This window comes from Lactuca serriola, chromosome 2 (assembly GCF_051521515.1).
Source record: "Lactuca serriola cultivar US96UC23 chromosome 2, Lser_US96UC23_V15, whole genome shotgun sequence".
Taxonomy (NCBI): domain Eukaryota; kingdom Viridiplantae; phylum Streptophyta; class Magnoliopsida; order Asterales; family Asteraceae; genus Lactuca; species Lactuca serriola.
In genome coordinates, this window is record NC_136409.1 from 181568497 (window position 1) to 181587768 (window position 19272).

Here is a 19272-nt window from a genome sequence, read left to right on the forward strand (position 1 = left end):
TGGTATTATTACATTTACAATAAAGATTTGGAATTGTGAAATGAGCATCATTGAAATGTTGTCAATTGATCTATTCACCAAGAAATGACCATAGGTAAACATAGTGTTGTGTTGTCATTTTAACCCAAATGTAATCAAGTAATTTATGTTTAATCAAAATTAATTAAGTTTTTATTTAGAATTTCGGAAGACATTTATTATCATTACTTCTTATTACATACAACAACTAAAAAAAACTAAAAATTAGAAATACGAGACATCTGCAAAGTCATTCACGATATTGTCTTTTATTTCGAACTAGTTGGATGGAATTAGTTTAATGCAAATCAATATAATCTACTAATTTAACAATATGCAAAATAAAATAAGTCATTCCGGACAATTTGAACAAAATATTTCATGTTGGGTTTTAGTTCAAAAATAGTTTCAAAAAACTATAAAGATTGGCAAACGGAAGAGTTTATTTTAGAACATAACATAAACATTTTATACCCACCAAGGACCATATTGCAAGTTATAGGAAGACTAAAATACCAACCATAGAAAGGATGAAGAAATAACAACATTTGAAACCTTTGAAATACCGACAATGACTCAACTTGATATATATGCTAGTCCATAAACTCTTAAACCCTTAAGCTTTAAGTTCATAACAAAAGTATGAACTTAAAGAGAGTATGAAGATGCAAGTAACTTCTATCTTTTCTTTGCAAGAGAGAAAGTGAGAGAGGTAGAGAGCATTTTTGGATTTTGCATGCAAGAGTGAATGATCAAAATACAAGCAACTAGTCTTAAGCATAAAGCAAAGTCCTTAACCATTTGGTCTTTGTACTTTAAGACAACCATGTCCCTATGTCATCAACATGTATTTCTAGGGTGCTTACTTTACATTAAACAAATGTAAAGGCCATACTCTCCTACAAGACAAACTAGTTTTGCTCATGAAGAGTAAAAAAAGAAAGAAAAAGTTTAAATTTTATAAATACAAGTTTATAAAATATAAACTTTTTCTTTAAGTAAAAGACAAAAAACTCACATAGTCTAAAATGTTGTACATGACTTATTAATTCATACCATATGAATTATGTGATGTTACTTGCTAATGAAAATTATAATTTCCATGAAATAAATAATTTTCAGTTTAATTATAAGAGTTTTATTAAATATTTATTAAAATCAATTTCTAATAAATAATCAATTATATCAGTTTGTTGTTAGTGTGACCCATTAGTATCATATGTTAATTAACAATATCACTTTAATATAACTCTTGAGCATACTAGACCTTTCACTTCAGACATTTCAGACAATAACGTTCCAGATGTTCCAGGTCAGTTCTTCGTATTCCATTCCAGAAACAAATTAATGGCATTCCTTGTAATGCTATACTTTCCTTTATGTATTACTAAGGTTTTTATACTAGTAACAGGTAAACAAGGACTAAAAGTAACAAAAAAAAGTACATGAAATATATAATTCTGGACATGTTATATGCTTTTCGGACTTAATAACAACGTTGATACATATAAAATGTAAGAACATTAATCTTAAAAACTAACATGATTTATTAAATCCGTGATAAAAAAAACACACAAAATATATAAGTTAGTTATTTGCTTTAAGATGTTATAAAAACTTGATTAGTGTACTCAATTTCCTTAAATATGTTAGATTTTAGGGATAACGACTTAAAAATGTAATATATTTTTTGATTTGTATACATTTTGTCATTAAGTTTTTGTTTTGTCCACATTTGACCATTTAACTTGTTTTTTTGTCCATATTTAGTCCTTATAACTGACTACTCCATGTTAAGCCGAAAAAATTATTTAATATGGTAACATATTTTTTTAGTTTTTACACATTTAATTCTTAATATTTTTGTACACATTTTGTCATTATGACCAGTTTGTTTAGATTTTGTTCATGACATCTTATGTGGGACAATCATTAATGAGGTGTTCTCATATGTGGCTCGTCCATCATTTATATTAGTAACCTAATTCACGAATCAGTCAAATAATATATGTCATAGTTTTCTCCAAGCATAAGATGTCTTCGATTTCTGTTTCATCTATCTCCATAACAGACAACGAGAGTCTTTGTGATTGCTTCCTCCCAACTTGAATTGCACTTTCGAGACAAAGAATATCGTTGTCTGCTATAAAGATAGATGAAAGTGAAACCGAAGACATCTTCTGTTAAGAGAAAACTAAGGCATCAATATTATTTGACCAATTCATGAATCAGGTTATTGATATAATTAAGTGAATGACGAGTCACGTATGAGAACACAACATTAATGATTGTCTCACGTAGGATGCCGTGAACAAAATCTGAAGAAACCGATCATAATGACTAAATGTGTACAAAAATATTAATGACTAAATGTATACAAACTGAAAAACTTATTATTTTATTAAGTTATTTTTACGGTTTAATCTAGAGTAGCCGGTTATAATGACTAAATATGAACAAAAAAAAACAAGTTAAATGATCAAATATGGATAAAAAAAACCCTCAATAACAAAATATGTTCGGATCAAAAAATATATTCGGATCAATAACCAAATAAGTGATTATCCATAGATTTTACTAAAACTTATCCCAAAGAACCCACGCATTAATTTCTTTAACCTTTGGAGCCAATTCCTTTGAGAAAAGGGATCGTAGAATCGACTACTTGATGGTGCCGTCTACACGAACAAACAAGTACGTGGTTAACAATTTGCAAGAAACGGACATGGTGTTTTCTAATTCAACTTAATTATGATAATTGACTGTCATAAAAATGACCGTTAATAATATGCTATTAGCTATTTATATAAAATTTTTAAATTGTTTTAATAAATAATTCATTTTGTTTGGGGTTCTTATTAAAATATTAAATTATATTTTGAATGGTTAATTTTGGTATATCGGATGATTACGGTGGATATAATATTAGCATATGATAGTTTAAATAAACAAACTGAATACCACAGTAGACGGCGTGTAAAATTTTCAATACGAATTTATCCGGTTGAAATCTACTTAAATGATGTAATGAGAATCTAAAAAAATTACTCAACTATTATATACTTAAAGAACAAATTGGATTACTAGTGATTGTCATTTCATTAAATTTATGATAAATAGATAACAAAACCATACTTCATGAAGGGTTGACGTCAATTTCAAATACACATCCACTCATGTCTTTGTAGTACCATATTATCGTATAGTTATTCTGTTTCTATTCACAATTAATGTTGTCGACCCCAACAGTCTCAAATGTAGGTAAGGTTACTAATGATTTTTATTAAATGAGTAACATCAAAAATAGAAAAAAAAAACACGATTAAGCAAATTTATAATTGTCAATTGTATACTTAACAAAAAAGCGTATTAGTTACGCATTTGAATTCTTATAATCATATCAACTATAACAAAAGGCTTAAATAGAGTCACACAATTATTCCGCAAGAAGATATTGACAAATCCAAGGAAATTTACATAGGACGTGTTCGATAAAACTAGCTGATAACGGGTAGCTTGTAGCAGGTAGCTTGTAGCTTGTAGCGTTTTGTTAAACGCTACATAAAGTAGCATTTAGATTCAGTGACGTAGTCAAGATTTTGTTTTAGGGTGAGCCAAATAATTTACAAAATATAAACGGTAGTAAAATACTTCAAATGATAACAAAATATAACAATATATGCATTAAAATGTATTATATTTGTGTATAATTTGAAATTTTTAATGGGCAGGCCATATGACAATTCACTTCCTCTGGTCTTTGGTAGTTATATATATATATATATATATATATATATATATATATATATATATATATATATATATATATATATATATATATATATATCCTCAAATTTATTTGGGTGAGCCTTGTACTAATGTGGCTACGCCACTGTTTGGATTTGAAGCGTTTTGATTAAACTAAACGCTAGAAACTTATAGTGTTAAACAAGACTTTTTGTTTTAAACGGAGCGTTTTATCAAACGCTAGAAACTAGAAGCTCTCAAATGCTCCGTGCCGAACACGCCCATAAACATTTGTGTAACATAAATATTGTACTATCCTAACCACTAAGAGACAAAATATTTTAATTGTTAAGCCACAAAGAAAATGTACCTTTTATTATGTACGATTGATAAATATTTTATTAATCAAATTTTTTATATTTAAGCCATGTGGAATATTATCCATGAGATATAAAAAGTGACAAGATGTAATTAAAAGGGAGCCATAACATTAGAAAACCATTCATAAATCAACCCTTTATAACCCCAAAGTTACGCATTTATACTCTTTCTCCCCTTTTTCGACACATCAATTTGTTCTCCCACTTTTCTCTTTTGATTGTTTATACTTCAAAATATTTCGTAATCCAAATTCTTATCATTTTCAAAACCCATTTAATTGAGTATTGCAATTAGGACTATGAACTAGACAATCGTTTTTATCCAAGGGACACAAGTCAAAACTCTTTATGCAGCAGTGATTTGAAGATTGTTTGAAAATATAATTACCTAAATAATTTTTAATTTTACTTTAAACCTGAAAGAAAAAAAAATAAATTAATCAATCATCTCTGTACCTCTATAGTATACACCAACGTGTTGGCGTATACATAAAACGGGATGGTTTTCGGAAAGATCCTTGATATTTTCGTAGGATCATGTAATCACTATCCAAATTTGATATTTCGCTTCTTATATTTGGATTTCCACGAAATTCAAATTCATAGTCATCACCAAAATGTATTTGTTAATAAGTATAAATCTTTTATTACATTCATAAGTGGATAGGGATGGCTGTTATGAAAAGTTACTAGAAGTTATATGCCAGGTGCTGCACCTAGGAACCTATATGCACTTAGGAACCTACAGGTAGGGGTGAGTAAACCTAAACTAAGACACCGAGAAACCAATTATATTACCAACGAAACCGAAACTGAAGCAAAACCGACAGTTAGGCTTTGAATTTTTTAAAAACCGAAAAATCAGGTTCGGTTTCGATTTTTACCCAGAAACCGGCCCATACTTAAAAACGACAAATCGCCCCAAAAAACCGACCCATCCAACAGAGAAACCGACCCATACTTAATTGTGTTTTGGTTGTAATAGACTATTTCGAGTTGTGGTTGTAACTTGTAATAGACTATTTGTTGTAAGAATCATGTTTTTTTGAAGTATTTAACTTAAATTTGGTGTTTTTTTGAAGTATTTAACTTGTTTCATTTATGGAAAATGGGTTTAAACTCATAGCCCGTGAGTAAAACCAAAAAACCGCATAAACCTACCTCAGAACCCGAGAAACCAAACCGACCAGAAACCGATCCTATTGTGTTCTGAAAACCAAAAACCGACCATTATGGGTTGGGTTGAGTTTGAGTTCAAAACCGACCCAAATCGACTCATGCACAACCCTACCTACAGGAGTGCAACCCTCTTGATCTCCATTTTGACGTACCGAGAACAAATTCATCTTAGACATGTGTTCACTTCCCGATATGAATTCCAATAATAATTTTGTCTATTCCAATACACTAAATCACCAACAAAATGGGACCTAAATGGATAAATTTAGGATGCAAAGAGTGTATTAGAATCAAGGTTCTAAATAACGTAAGACGTGAATTGGCGGCAATGTTAAGCCTTAAGTTTTTCCGAGCCTTGGCGAGTCATTACGTTTGTAAGGCGTGACTTAAGGCGGCAATTTTCTATATAATTAATATTTTTATATGTATTTTCAACTATTATTAATTTTTATACACATATATGAGTTAAAGTGGCGTTTTGGCAAAGCTTGGCAGCAGGTGCAAGCTTTGGAGTCGTGGCGCACCTTGGCGGAGCCATAGCGAGCTTTTTAGAACCTTGATTAGAATGATATAACGGAGAACAATTCGTTAAATATGATAATTTAGGTTTAACTCAAAATATTCCCCTCGGTAGTACTTGTACTTGCATCATAATCGAAATTGCTTAATTCGCATCATGGAATATGCTTTTCATATTGTTTTTCAATTTTCCTCGTCTTATCAAAGTAAATAGGGATTTAAACAAATGCTTTTCAGATTTGAGGCTATGGATTTATTCTTTAGTACGAAACCACAAATGAAACAAAAAAACCCATTATTAACCTTACTTGGAGGACTTGTACCTCATGCTAATGCATGTTGTACCTTTGCATCTATATATGCTTCCCTTTCTCTTATGTAATTTTCAACGCACAGCACACACAGTACAAGGATCAAGGATGGGACAGCAGCTGGAAAACACAACACCAATGGAGTCGTTGAGGTCGTCGACGTCGTGGCGGTTGGATACGCCGTTGGTTTATTTGTTCTGTGGGATAGGTGCAATGCTTGCTCTCATACTGATGGCTTTGATAATGTTGGCTTGTTCTCAATGGAGGACCCAATCAACACCTACCGGCGCCGGTGACGATATCGAAGGTGGTGATGAACACCCTCAGAAGGTGGCTCGGTATGTGAGCAACGAATCTAAAGTCAGCCCTGAAATTGTCGTCGTTATGGCCGGAGACCAACTTCCGAGTTACTTAGCTGCACCTGCTCGTGTCCCCGGCTGCAGCGGCACAATCACCCATCTCTCCGACCGGTCTCGCTAGATTCCTCCGTCAACAATCTTTGTTGTTTTTTCATCTCTTTCGTATTTTCCCGGAATTATTGTATGTAATCAATATGAGATTAATAAATCAAGTTATGATATTAGTTGTTCACTTGTTTCATGTTTGGACTATATCCATTTTCATCCGCTGTCTGATTCACCGGAAAAAGTGTTCAATGATGCATAAAAACAAGGATTTTAATTACGGTGGAGCAAATTCTGGGATATCTCGTGAAGAGTTCATGAGTCTCGAGGAGGGTGGTGGAAAATATGGTCGGAATGATCCCATGCAGTTGAGACTGCTGAACTGAAGGAATGCAGCAAACGCAGATGGTATGAATGTCGGTGAAAATTGGCATTTTCCATTAGGGATAAGAGAGACATTTCCTATTGTTGTTTGCTCTTTCTACACTTGCACTTGGCACAATATATCGAAATTTTAGGGCAGATTACTGGATTCATCGACATAATTTGCTATTTACATAAATGTATTTTATTGTTTATTTATTATAATTAGTGTTTTATTTATATTAATAATAACAAAATATGTAATTTAGAGCAACCGCAGTAGGGATAAAAGCGGACACTTTTTCAATAACATTTTTTATGGTAAATAAACACCACACCAACTAATTAACCAAAATTAAACTCAACAAACAAAATTTTTTAGGAGAGAAATATAAATACAACAATCACTTTTAATTACTTTTGCAAAAAAATAGTCAAAATTTATGTTTTTTTTAGTCATTAAAACCGCCGATGAGGCTACCTTATTCAACTACTCGTGGTCTGTCTAGTCGGCTTCGATTTCGTGATTTTAGGGGAGAACACGCCTTCGGTTTCATAATACGGGTTACGGTTTTGCGGTCCGTTTTCGGTTTTGCGGTCCATTAACCCATTATATTTAAACCCTAAAACACACTTGTAGCCCATTTTTTACACTCAACCCTTTAGATTCTCTCTCTGATCATTGAAGAACGAAACAAATGCTAATTGTAACATCCCAAAAATTATAAAAAAGATTTTTCCTTTAAAATAGGTTAACCAATAAAAACCTTTTACTTGAAATCATGTTGTAAGATCCGGTTATTTGAAAACCACATGATTAACAGAGTTGAATTACAAAACAACTGAAACAATGTATTCGATGCAAGTGTACAGTCTCGCCGAGCTCTTCACACGAACAACCCGCAAAAACATTTTATCCACAACTGTAAGCATAAAGCTTAGTGAGTCCCCCAATACACTATATATGTCATTATACATGATGGGTTTTAGGTATAACAAAAACAAACTTAAAACTCTTAAGTGTGCATGCAACCTAAAACAAAATCTATGTTTTCTCTATTAAGCCTATAACTAAAAACCTCAAAATAAGAATGCTAGAAACCCTATGTTATTTTCGAAAAACACAATAAAGAGTTTAGGATTACTTACCTTATTGTTATTATTGTAAATAACAATTATCCTTGACTAGTAGGAGCTCTGGAAGCAAGCACCACAAATATTGTGCCTCTAATGGTTCAAACTCAAGCTAGCAAGAAAGAGATTATGGAGAGAGGAGAGGGAAGGCTTAGAATTTCGACTATCCTTTAGGATAGAATGGTGGCTGAAAATACAGGGCTAATGTAACATCCATAAAATTTCAATAAAATTTAAACTTTTCAAAACAACCAATTTATTAAAGAAGTGTTTACAAAACCATTCTTTCCAAAACCATTATTTAAAACCAGAATCATTTACACATAGTTTTCAAAACAATAACGTTATCAGAGTATCCCAGAAACCATAAGTTATGAAACTGTAAGAACGAAGCTTAGTGAGTTCCCCCAAAGTACCAACACACAACCATGTAACATATACAAATAAACAACATGCATACAGAGCCTTCAGCCTGGATGGACCGCCTCACCCGACCTTCAGCATGTCTGGACCACTCATAAAACCTTCAGTATGTCTGGACCGCCTCACCGGGCCTTCAGCTTGTCTGGACCGTTCTTCGGGCCTTCGGCCTGACTGGTACGCCCCATTGGCCTTCATTCTATCCGAGCCACCCTAGGTCCGTTAGTCATCAACACACAACAGGACCGCCTCAACCCAACCACACACACACAAACCATGTCGACATATACATAACATATAATCATACAAATAATGTACCGATATAAACATTACAGGGTTTGTTGACTGGCAACATTAAGCAGTATAGTCTCAAACCAACCTAACTACATCAACACATGCGACCGATAAACATATAGCCAGAACTGATAAGAGGCAGATCTAACAGATCACTAAGCATAGCATCATCCTCACTACCAGGCTACAAATCTAATACATCATCACAATACTCAATCATGAGATAAACCAAGATAACAATCCAAAGGGTCGGCATTAGTGCCTTCGACCCGCAAGTACAGTGAGGAAAACTCATCTTGCATTGCCGATCACACATCCCTGGCTGCTGGCTGCCAGATCCCTGAACTGCCACATCACGACAACACCCCATCAATAACTGATTCCATGAATAATCTGTAACTCCATATCCGCGCTAACAAATACCAAAATGACAATCCATCAGCATCTAGTCACGGACTCATATTATGAGTCCAATTTAGTGTAAAAGACCTCTTTACCCTTCCTCCAACTTAGCCCAAGGTGAAGGACCAAACTAGATGACAAAAGGCCCAATATCAAAATAAACTCCTTAAGTCTGATTATGGCCCAGTTTTCTAAATTGGGCCTAATTCCATTCATGGCCTTCACCCAAGAAGATCCAGCAAGCCAAAAGCCCAACCATAAGATCCCAGACGACCCAACACAACCCAACGCAAACCAAACTCAAATCTTGATCCAAAAGGCCCAAATTACTACAAGGTCCACACTTGGCCCAATTTTCTAAATTAGGTCCAACTCCTTATTGGGCCTTATCCAAAGGTCCGATCCTCTAATTAACCCAAAACACACTTATCCGGTTAGCCCATTAGGGCCCAAGTATCAAAGCCCAATAGATGGCCTAATACCCGAAACCCAACTTTGAAATTAAAATAGAGGACATACGCGAGCGTACCCCCTTCGGTACGCTGGGCCTACTTCGCCTCTTATTGACCACCATCGGGGTGGTTGACTCCGTACGCAGGGCGTACCCTCGCAGAGACCAAAATCATGATAAGTGCTTAATAGCTTAAGCACTTAAGCCCAAACTTCAGATCCATGGTCCAAATGCACATTACAATCATAAAGTCTCAAACTTTATAACTTTAGACGTCTAAAATCTCTTAATACAGGGTCTTAATCCATTAAGACCTTTCTACCAAATACATGGGATACTGCTAACCATTGGAACCTCATTTTTATACCTTAGGACCCATCCTAAGGTCTGAAACGACAACTCAACATGTCCAAAACAAAGCATGCACAAATTTGGGACTTTTGGGACAAGAAGAACACCAAAAAGCAACCAAGGCAAGATCTAAACAATCCAAGCATAAAGGTAGAAGCTTTATACCTTTTGAAGCTTCCCAAGAAGATGATAATCCCTGATCTACAAGCTTGCTTGCTTCCTTGACCCCTTTGATGCATTAACTTCTCCTTTTGGCATACAAAACCACACTGCAAGCTCAAAATGCTTGTTATGGGGGTTTAGGGTTCACTCAAAACGCCTAAGGGACTTGGAGGCTGAAAGAGTTAGTCAAAATGACCCATAAGAATGCTTGAATACCCCACAAACCCTAAAGGTTAGGGTTTCACCCATACATACATATGCCATGCGTACATATGCGTATACCCAGCATACTAGGCGTGCCCCAGTACGCTTAGCATACTCACATGTACACCCAGCTTACAGCTCATGCTCCATAAGTTACTTCTTTGCCACTAGGGCTTCCCATGGCCACTTCATTCAATTCCAAGGATCAAAAGTGACATAAATAAAACCCAAGGGTAGATTTCAAATTACTTGAAAACTCGGGTGTTACAGCTAAGGTTCTTTGTATAGTGGTACAAGGAAGCCTTGGTGTAACACTCATAAAAATCATGTCAAATTTAAACTTTTTCAAAACATTTCAAAACCATTAATCATTACAAAACTTGTTTTCAAAATAATATAATATCAGAGTATCCCAGAAACAAGTCATAAACATGAGGAGCTGCAGGATCACACCTTTTCCTTCCCACGATCTTTTGATTTACCTGAAACAAAAACTGAATCTGTAAGCCCAAAGCTTAGGGATTTCCCCTAAAATACCGATACACTGCACATAACACACATATACAAATAACAACATGTATTGGGTCCACATCTATACAAACTGGATTACCACTGGGCCCATAATGTGAGTCTGGACTGCCTTTCGGGCCCACAACTCACATCTAGATTGCCACCGAGCCCACAATACGAGTATGACATGCCCTACCCGTCCCTCATGTAACGTCCCAAAATACGAGCCAAAATTTTCATTTTTAAACATATACTTAGCAAACATTACAATTAAAAGGTTCACCAATCATATCATTTCATAAAAGTTATCGCATGTCTTGAAATTTTTTTTATAAAACATAATAATTTCAGAGTACAAATTCCCAGGAGGGTCTCATAGTGTGGAATACAAGGCATGTGTGTGATGGGCCGCTACCGCGCCAGCTCCTTCCCCTTCGAAGAAGAGGTACTTGAAACCAAAACTGGAAACTTTAAGCATGAAGCTTAGTGATTTCCCCCACTGTACCACATACCACATAATCACATAACATACATATACTGTCGGACATATCTGGGTGCCCAACCTACCCCTTCAGTCCTCTCGACCGGATACTGCCTAACATATCTGGGTGCTGGCCTCCCCTTCGGTCCTCACGACCGGATATTGACTAGCATATCTGGGTGTTGGTCTCCCCCTTGGTCCTCACGACCGGATACTGACTAGCATATATGGGTGCTGGTCTCCCCTTCATCCCTTACGACCGAATACTGCCTAGCATATCTGGGTGTTGGCCTCCCCTTCGGTCCTTACGACCGGATACTGGGGACTATTTCACCCCTACTGTTACCGCATAACACATATCACATAGCATCATATCATACTAGCATATAAACATAACACAGGTAGTAACAACCCTAGATGAATATCACAGAGATAATCATCTATCACACAACTCCTACTGGTGGGCCGACATTGTGGCCGTAGACCCACCGCTATTGGAAGGTAACTCACCTCAAAGTAGCTGCTGATCTGCGTGGGAACTGACTGTCTCCTGCTGCTACTGCCCCGGAAATCCTCCGGCTATAATCCCCACAAAACACTCAGTCAAACACTGCTAATCGACCTTAGGGTAAAATGACCATTTACCCCTAACGAAACCAAGAGTCAAAGTCAAAGTCAACTTCCTGTTGACCCGACTCGCCGATTTGGCCTGCCAACTCGCTGAGTCCCTATCCCTTTGTCTGACCATTGTCCCGACTCTACTCGTCGAGTTTGGCATCGAATCGACGAGTTTTCCTTCTAAACTGTTGTCCAAACGTACTTCATCCTACTCGCCGAGTTGTATGAACTACTCTTCGAGTTCGTCTTCATCCGAAGAACACTCTATGCTGAGACTCACCGAGTTGTATGAACAACTCGCCGAGTCTGTTCTTGAGGCAATAAGATTGCCTTGGACTCACCGAGTCAGGGCATTGACTCGCCGAGTTCCTTCATGGGTGAGTCTGGCTTCCGACTCACTGAGTCACACCCCATGACTCACTACTCCACTATGCAAACACGAAAAAGGGGAAAACTCGGGGACTCGCGACTCGACTCGCTGAGTCCAATGAACGACTCGCCGAGTCTTTCACATGCAAACACTATATACTCGATTTTGCTCGAATCCAGCTCATTCCATACATAGATCTGGGTTTCTAGGGCTTGATTAACATGTAAAGTTTCCAACTTTACATGTAAATAAACACCAATGAAGGTTTTAGGGCTCAAAGTGCACTAAAAGAGTAGATCTAGGGCTTTCATGCAATATGGCTCCATAAAGGCAGTAGATCTGAGCTCCTAGAGCTCAATCATGCCTAGATCTAAGGGTTAATCAACTTATTACAAACCCTAATTCGTAATCAAGCTTGGAAATGGCTCAAGAAGGACTTTAATGGAGCTACAAAGGAATATAAGCATGAAAACAGAGGGAAACTGAGTTATACCTCAAGGAAATCACTGAGATAACACAAGGATGTCTGGCCTCCTTCTTCTCTTCTTGATCTACTCTTCTTTTCTCTCAAAATCTTCAAGAAACACACCAAAGCACTTCAATCTCACAAGAAATAAGGGTTTGGACGATGTTGGGAGCTCTGGGGGTGAAGGGAGCAAGGTCGGGGCGCACAAGGTTGGTTTAAATAGAGTGCAAACCCTTGAAATTTAGGGTTTCAACAGACAGCGGGGACTCGCCGAGTCCAGAATGTGGACTCGCCGAGTCGCCAACTTAAACGTGCTCCTAAACCCATCTCTACTCGGCGAGTCGGGCCTACAACTCGTCGAGTCCAAGGCTAAAATGCAAAATACTTAGATAAATTTTACGTACCAGGAGCTAGATGCTACACCTCAACTCGTATCTGGAATGCTACCAAGTCCTCAGTATGAGTCTGGCATGCCCCGCCCGACCCTCAGCTCATATCCGGAATACTCTAGGGTTTGTTGGCTACCGCACGGAGCAGTATAATCTCAACCCGAACCACATAATATGTCGACATATAACATAACTAATGCAAATACAAATAATCAGGTAATAACACAGGTAGTCCTACAGATCTACCTATTGGCATATCAACTAGCATGCATAACTAACTCATACTCAACATAATACAACTGCTAGGATATCATATCCAATTGGCTAACATTGGTGCCTTAGACCCCTTAGTATAGTTAGGGTAACTCACCTCACAACTGTCAAATTGAAAAGATAACTCAAGCTCTCGAACCACGGTCACGAACTCCACCACCTATATTTACCATAAGGCCATTTCCATAAATTTCCAATTTACCAAAATACCCCAGAATTCAACTAATCGACCCTTGGTCAAACTCTGAGTCAATGGTCAAGGACAACAGTCCATGTTGACCCGACTCGTCGAGTGCAGTTCACCGACTCGTTGAGTCCTTCCTGAACTCGACAATTCATGAAATGCCCCGTTGACTCGTCAAGTTTCCTTGCAACTCTCCAAGTTCATGCATGTCCAAATGTCGGGAAAACCCTATCTGACTCACCGAGTCATCCTACTGACTCGCCGAGTCCATGCACGACAATCTTCACCGGACTCGCCGAGTTGACCACACAACTCATTGAACCCCTTCAGTCCTTTCTCCATTTATATGTTTTTAAGCCATTCCAAAGCTCCACAACATATTGTTGGATTAGTGTCTAAGTCCATAACTATTTTGGTATGTACTTGACCCGATGGTGCATGGTCCTTTTGGGTTGCCTTCACCAAAGCAACTTGATAGGATGAATTATGGAGATAAAGGATTAAATATGATTTATTAATGTATTATGAGAATAATATATTAAAGGAGAAATCATATTGTTTAATTAATATTAGTCAAGAATTAATTAGTAATTAATTTTGTGACTAAAAGAGATTAATTAAACTTAAGGGACTGGAATTGTAATTATAAGATAATTGCAATTTGGGCCATGGATTGTCTTAAATCAAGGGGTGGACGAATTCTAATGGGAAGCCCATAAGGAAATCGTCCAAGGGCTTGATTAAAGGAGTTTATGGGTTGCTTAGGGCTTAAGCAACCAAATTAGGGTTTCCTTGTTAGATAACCCTAATTGCCTCACTATATATAGATCCCTTAAGGACCAAAAACGTGGACAAGAATCTTGCAAGGGTTTTCACACGGTTTTGGCAGCCTCCATCCTCTCTCCTCTTCATCCTCTTGCTTATGGTGTTTGTGAACCATTAGAGGAGTGACACTTGTGACTCTAAGCCTTCCAAAGTCAATTCAAGGAAGAATTGGGATTGTTATTGCTACATAACAATCAAGGTAATATCATAAACCTAATTGTATGTTAATATCGATTTCCATATGCTAGAATTAGGGTTTATAGTCTTAGATTCAAAGCATGTACAATAGAGAAACCTAGATCCAAGCATTAGGGTTTGTATGAGCACATAGGATGTCTTATGACCAAAACCCAATAGTGGTATCAGAGCCTAGACTATTGATGCTTGATATGTTTAAAAAAATTCATTTTTTTGGTTTCTGGAGGCTGGACTCGCCGAGTCCATGCAGACTCGACGAGTCAACTCGTCAAATGGAGCATATCTCGGGATTTCTTGCTGTTTTTGCTTTGGGATAGTTACCTTATCATATTAGATCAATATAAATCCGGTTTTTTTTTATATATATGACTATATTCTTGATCTAATTGAAGATATTTATCAATTAATAAGATAATTGTTTCCTTATGTGATAATTAATTAATTATTTTGACTTAATTGGTAAATTGTTTTGCAAGAAATCATTAAATAAATCAAATATGGATAATTATGTAATTAAATGTTAATTTAGATTATTTGTTATTTGATCCTTGTGATTTGAAAAGTTTCATATTTTTCCCTTTAGATTTTATAGTTTAAATTTGAACCCAAAGGCTTTGTTGTTTTGAAATTTAAATAGTTAAAACCCTAATGTTTTGAAATGTTTCAAAACTTGCCCTCAAGTTTTGGAATTTAAATTTTGATTAAATGGTTTAATTTTGATGTATGTTTAAATTCTAAACCCTAATGTGTTGAAATGTTTCAAAACTTGCCCTCAAGTTTTGGAATTTAAAAGTTGATTAAAAGTTTAATTAGGAATGTTAAATTCTAAAACTCTAGTATTGTTTTGAAAAAGTTCAAATCACACCCTTATGGTTTTATTAATTAATTAAGGTGTATAATTAAAAGAGGTTTAATAAATCCATAAAAGTTTTGGTTTAAAATTTAATTGAATTAAAAGTATAATTGTTAAATTAGACCACCTAATATTTTAAAAGTATAAAATACACCCTATACTATATATAACATTAAAAGTCTAACATTATATATATGTATGAGTAAAATTCAGTCTTACCGTTAGTAGGCCTCATTCACGAAGCTGGTCTATAAGGGGTGTTTAAGGAAATTGCCTATAAAATGGTGATTGAATGGGTATCCACTCTTACCCACCGCACTCTTGACTAGTGGAGGGTCGTTAGCCGAACAGGTAGGATAGGACGAAACCTTTCATTATAAGTATAATAAAGTACAAAAGTAACTAAATGTTTTCATAAAATTCCCAATACTTAGGCAAAAGTGAATTGATGCAATTCCATGAAATTACACTTTGTGCCCTTGCGAAGACGTTAGTGGAGCGTGTGTGGTTTACCGGCACACTAAATGGTTCTAAGCAAAGGTAGCAAAGGGTGACTCAATGTTTGTCATAGTTCGGTGGAGCGTGTGTGGTTTACCGACACATCGAATAGGTGACTGTAACATGTGAGGGCACCATGTAAGTTTGCATGGTTATTCACACCCGCTTTGTGATCCTCGGCATCCCAGTCACAAACAAGAGGGGCATATCGAGATTTAAACATGCCATTGAAAGTTCAATGAATCTCAAAGAATCTAGGAGTTTTCATAGATTTAAAACTTAAATTCCTTTTCGTGGTGGAAATTAGTGAATCGTCATTCACTTACCTTCAAATATTCTGCAATTAGGGTTACGACATCCCTCTCCCGAGTTGTAGAATATTGTGTTGGGTCCTAGCCTTAGTATCTCATTTGGGTGATTTACTAAGGACTCAATCAATCAACTAACTTGAATTCGTTTTCTCCCGTTTTGTAGATGTCAAAGTTTGTCAACTATGGTCTTCTCAAATCCCGTGGAACAAGCATTCCACATGAAGATGATATTCCACGATTCTATCGAGGAACAAGAGATCATGCTTCACTTCCTCCTCCTCCTCCAATTATTCTCCCTAACCCACAAGTTCAAAGGCTTGAAAAGTTCAAGATCACTCAAGCCCTTTCGTCAAGTAAACATAAAGAAGGAAAGTCGATGTGTGCACACGTCCTAGGGATGAAGTCACACATTGATAGGTTAAGAATGTTGGGATCCGTTGTCTGTGAGAAAATGGTTGTTGATTGGGTTCTTCAGTCACTTCCTAACTCATATAGTGAGTTCGTAAGAGAGTACTATATGATGAACTACGACGTGACCCTTATAGATCTCACCTATATGCTTATTGCTGCTGAATCAGCAATGATTTGGCGCAATAGAAAAAGCAAAGTTGATTGGTGAATCTGCCTTCAAGACCTCTATGGATATAGAAAAATGGCAACGAAAGACATGCTATGATCGAAAAGTTTGATCACAAGAGAAAGGCAATGTCTGAAGTAGTTCCATGTCATGTTCCAAAAGAGTCAATTTGCTTTTATTGCCAAGAGAAAGGGCATTGGAGACGAAGCTGCCCTATTTACCTAAGAGATCTAAGAGATGGGAGAGTTAAAACGTATGGCTTTGCTTTAGGTAAAATCCATTGACTAACTCTTTTAATCTTCTATTCTAGATTCTTAATACATAATGTGATAAGATTACAATTGATGTTTTGTAGGATCGAAGAAAAGAAAGGAAGCTTAAGGGAAGAAGTGAGCAAAATCTAACCGTGAAAGAATGGATTTCGATCGCATTTCTAGAAGATTAGATTCTTGAGCTACTACTTAGAGTTAGAATTAGATTGCTAAGAAAGATGTATTAGCATAGTTTTTCAATGAATTGCATTGTAAGGACAAAAATTTTCCGCAATAAAATAAATTTTAATTTTATATTATTTATTTATCCTTGCAATGGCGTATATGAAAAATTGATGTTTGAATGTTTCTGTTAGCAATAATGGAGTTGATTCTTAATTATGTTGTTTATGGAAATGTCGAGAATTTACCAAATATGGAGAGTTTCTCATCGCCCAAGTTTCAATTGGACGGAAACTTGGAATCATGCAACTTGGTTGCACGATGAATGAGAAATTTCATATTTGTAAATAAGACTAATTCATTGACAAAGTGTCAAGTGAAGGACTAGGAGATCGAGCACACAAAGTTGCGTGCTAAATCAAGTCCACCATAAAAGTAACAATGATATTCGTCATGATTTACTAAAGGTTTAGTAAATATGATTATACTTATAAGATTAAGTGTAATTCTGAATTGATTTACTAAAGGTTATATTATTTATATTATCCTTACAATGGCGTGTATGAAAAATTGATGTTAAAATGTTTCTATTATTAACAATAATGGATTTGGTTCTTATTATGTTATTTATGGAAGGTCGAAAGTTTACCAAATAGGGAGAGTTTCTCATCGCCCAAGTTTCAATTGGACAGAAACTTGGAATCATGCAACTTGGTTGCACGATGAATGAGAAATTTCATATTTGGAAATTAGACAAATTCATTGACAAAGTGTCAAGTGAAGGACTTGGAGATCGAATACACAAAGTTGCGTGTTGATCAAGTCCACCATAAGAGTAACAAAGATATTTGTCATGATTTACTAAATGTGTAGTAAATATGATTATACTTACAAGATTAAGTGTAATTATGAATTGATTGAAAAATTTTAAATCAATAGCAAAACGAATAAGAGGAATCAAGTAGGCAGAAAGATAAGAGTTTCTCCATTCTAAGAAGAAGGGAGAGTAGCTTTTATGCTTTATGATAGGTCTTAATGATTAAGAACCATATCTCAATTGATCCTCTAAGTGAGTCTTAGTACAATTGTACGTTTAAGAAGAGGAATCAAGGATTGAAGAAATGGTTAAATCAAGAAGTCAATCATACTTCGTTCCAAAACAAGTCTTAGAGTTAAGATTATGACAATGAGTGACAAGTATTAAGAAGGTTTATAACATTCATCAATTGTGGAAAGTTGTGATGTCTTGGATAAGACAAAGACCAACTAGGACCAAAGTTATGAAGTGTTTTGTCTTGATAAAAGCTACACTAACTCTTGAATATTTATTTGTCAAGAAATGTTTTGACAAGAGAATCTTATATGTCAAGGAGTCAGTGGGAGTCTTAATGGTCTTGAAAGGTTTCAAGAACAAATCAAATAAACCTTATCGATCATCACTAGCACACAAGTTGAGGTTTACAACCTATCGTGTTGACATCATTTTGTTTCTGTGCCAATCCAATCGAGTTAATTATGCATGTGAGTTCTATGAGTTCTCATTTTGAACGCATAAAAGGCAAAGCACCTTAATCAATGAAAGGTACATTGATAGGAAAGGGTGAGCTGCTTAACTACTTGGAAGACATGGTGGGAAGTTGTGCTACCATAAGGCAAGAAATCAAGATTAAGAAAGTTCGGTCCATATGAGTTTGAATTTGTCGTAAACTTTAGTTTTAACAAATTCACATGGATAGGAACACATACACCGTTTAAATCTAAGTGTCATAAGATTTCCTCCTTCATGAAAATGATTGTGAGGAAATGCTTTCACTAAGAGAGATTTTAAGAAGATAGTGATTGTAAAATTGCATTCTCGAATTCAATTATGGTTACGGTATCCCTTTCCATAATTTGAATTGTGAGGTTTGGCAATTAGTCTTAAGTGTTTAGACACACATATGAAC

At 35.8% G+C, this 19272-nt stretch overlaps 1 protein-coding gene across 1 annotated transcript; it reads left to right on the plus strand.

The window, feature by feature from the left end:
* The first annotated feature begins 6262 nt into the window (after nucleotides 1-6262).
* On the plus strand, nucleotides 6263-6634 carry LOC145089837 (protein GLUTAMINE DUMPER 2-like). The gene has a single exon (XM_079028228.1). The coding sequence runs from the start codon at nucleotides 6263-6265 to the stop codon at nucleotides 6632-6634; it is 372 nt and encodes a 123-aa protein (XP_078884354.1).
* Nucleotides 6635-19272: the final 12638 nt, after the last annotated feature.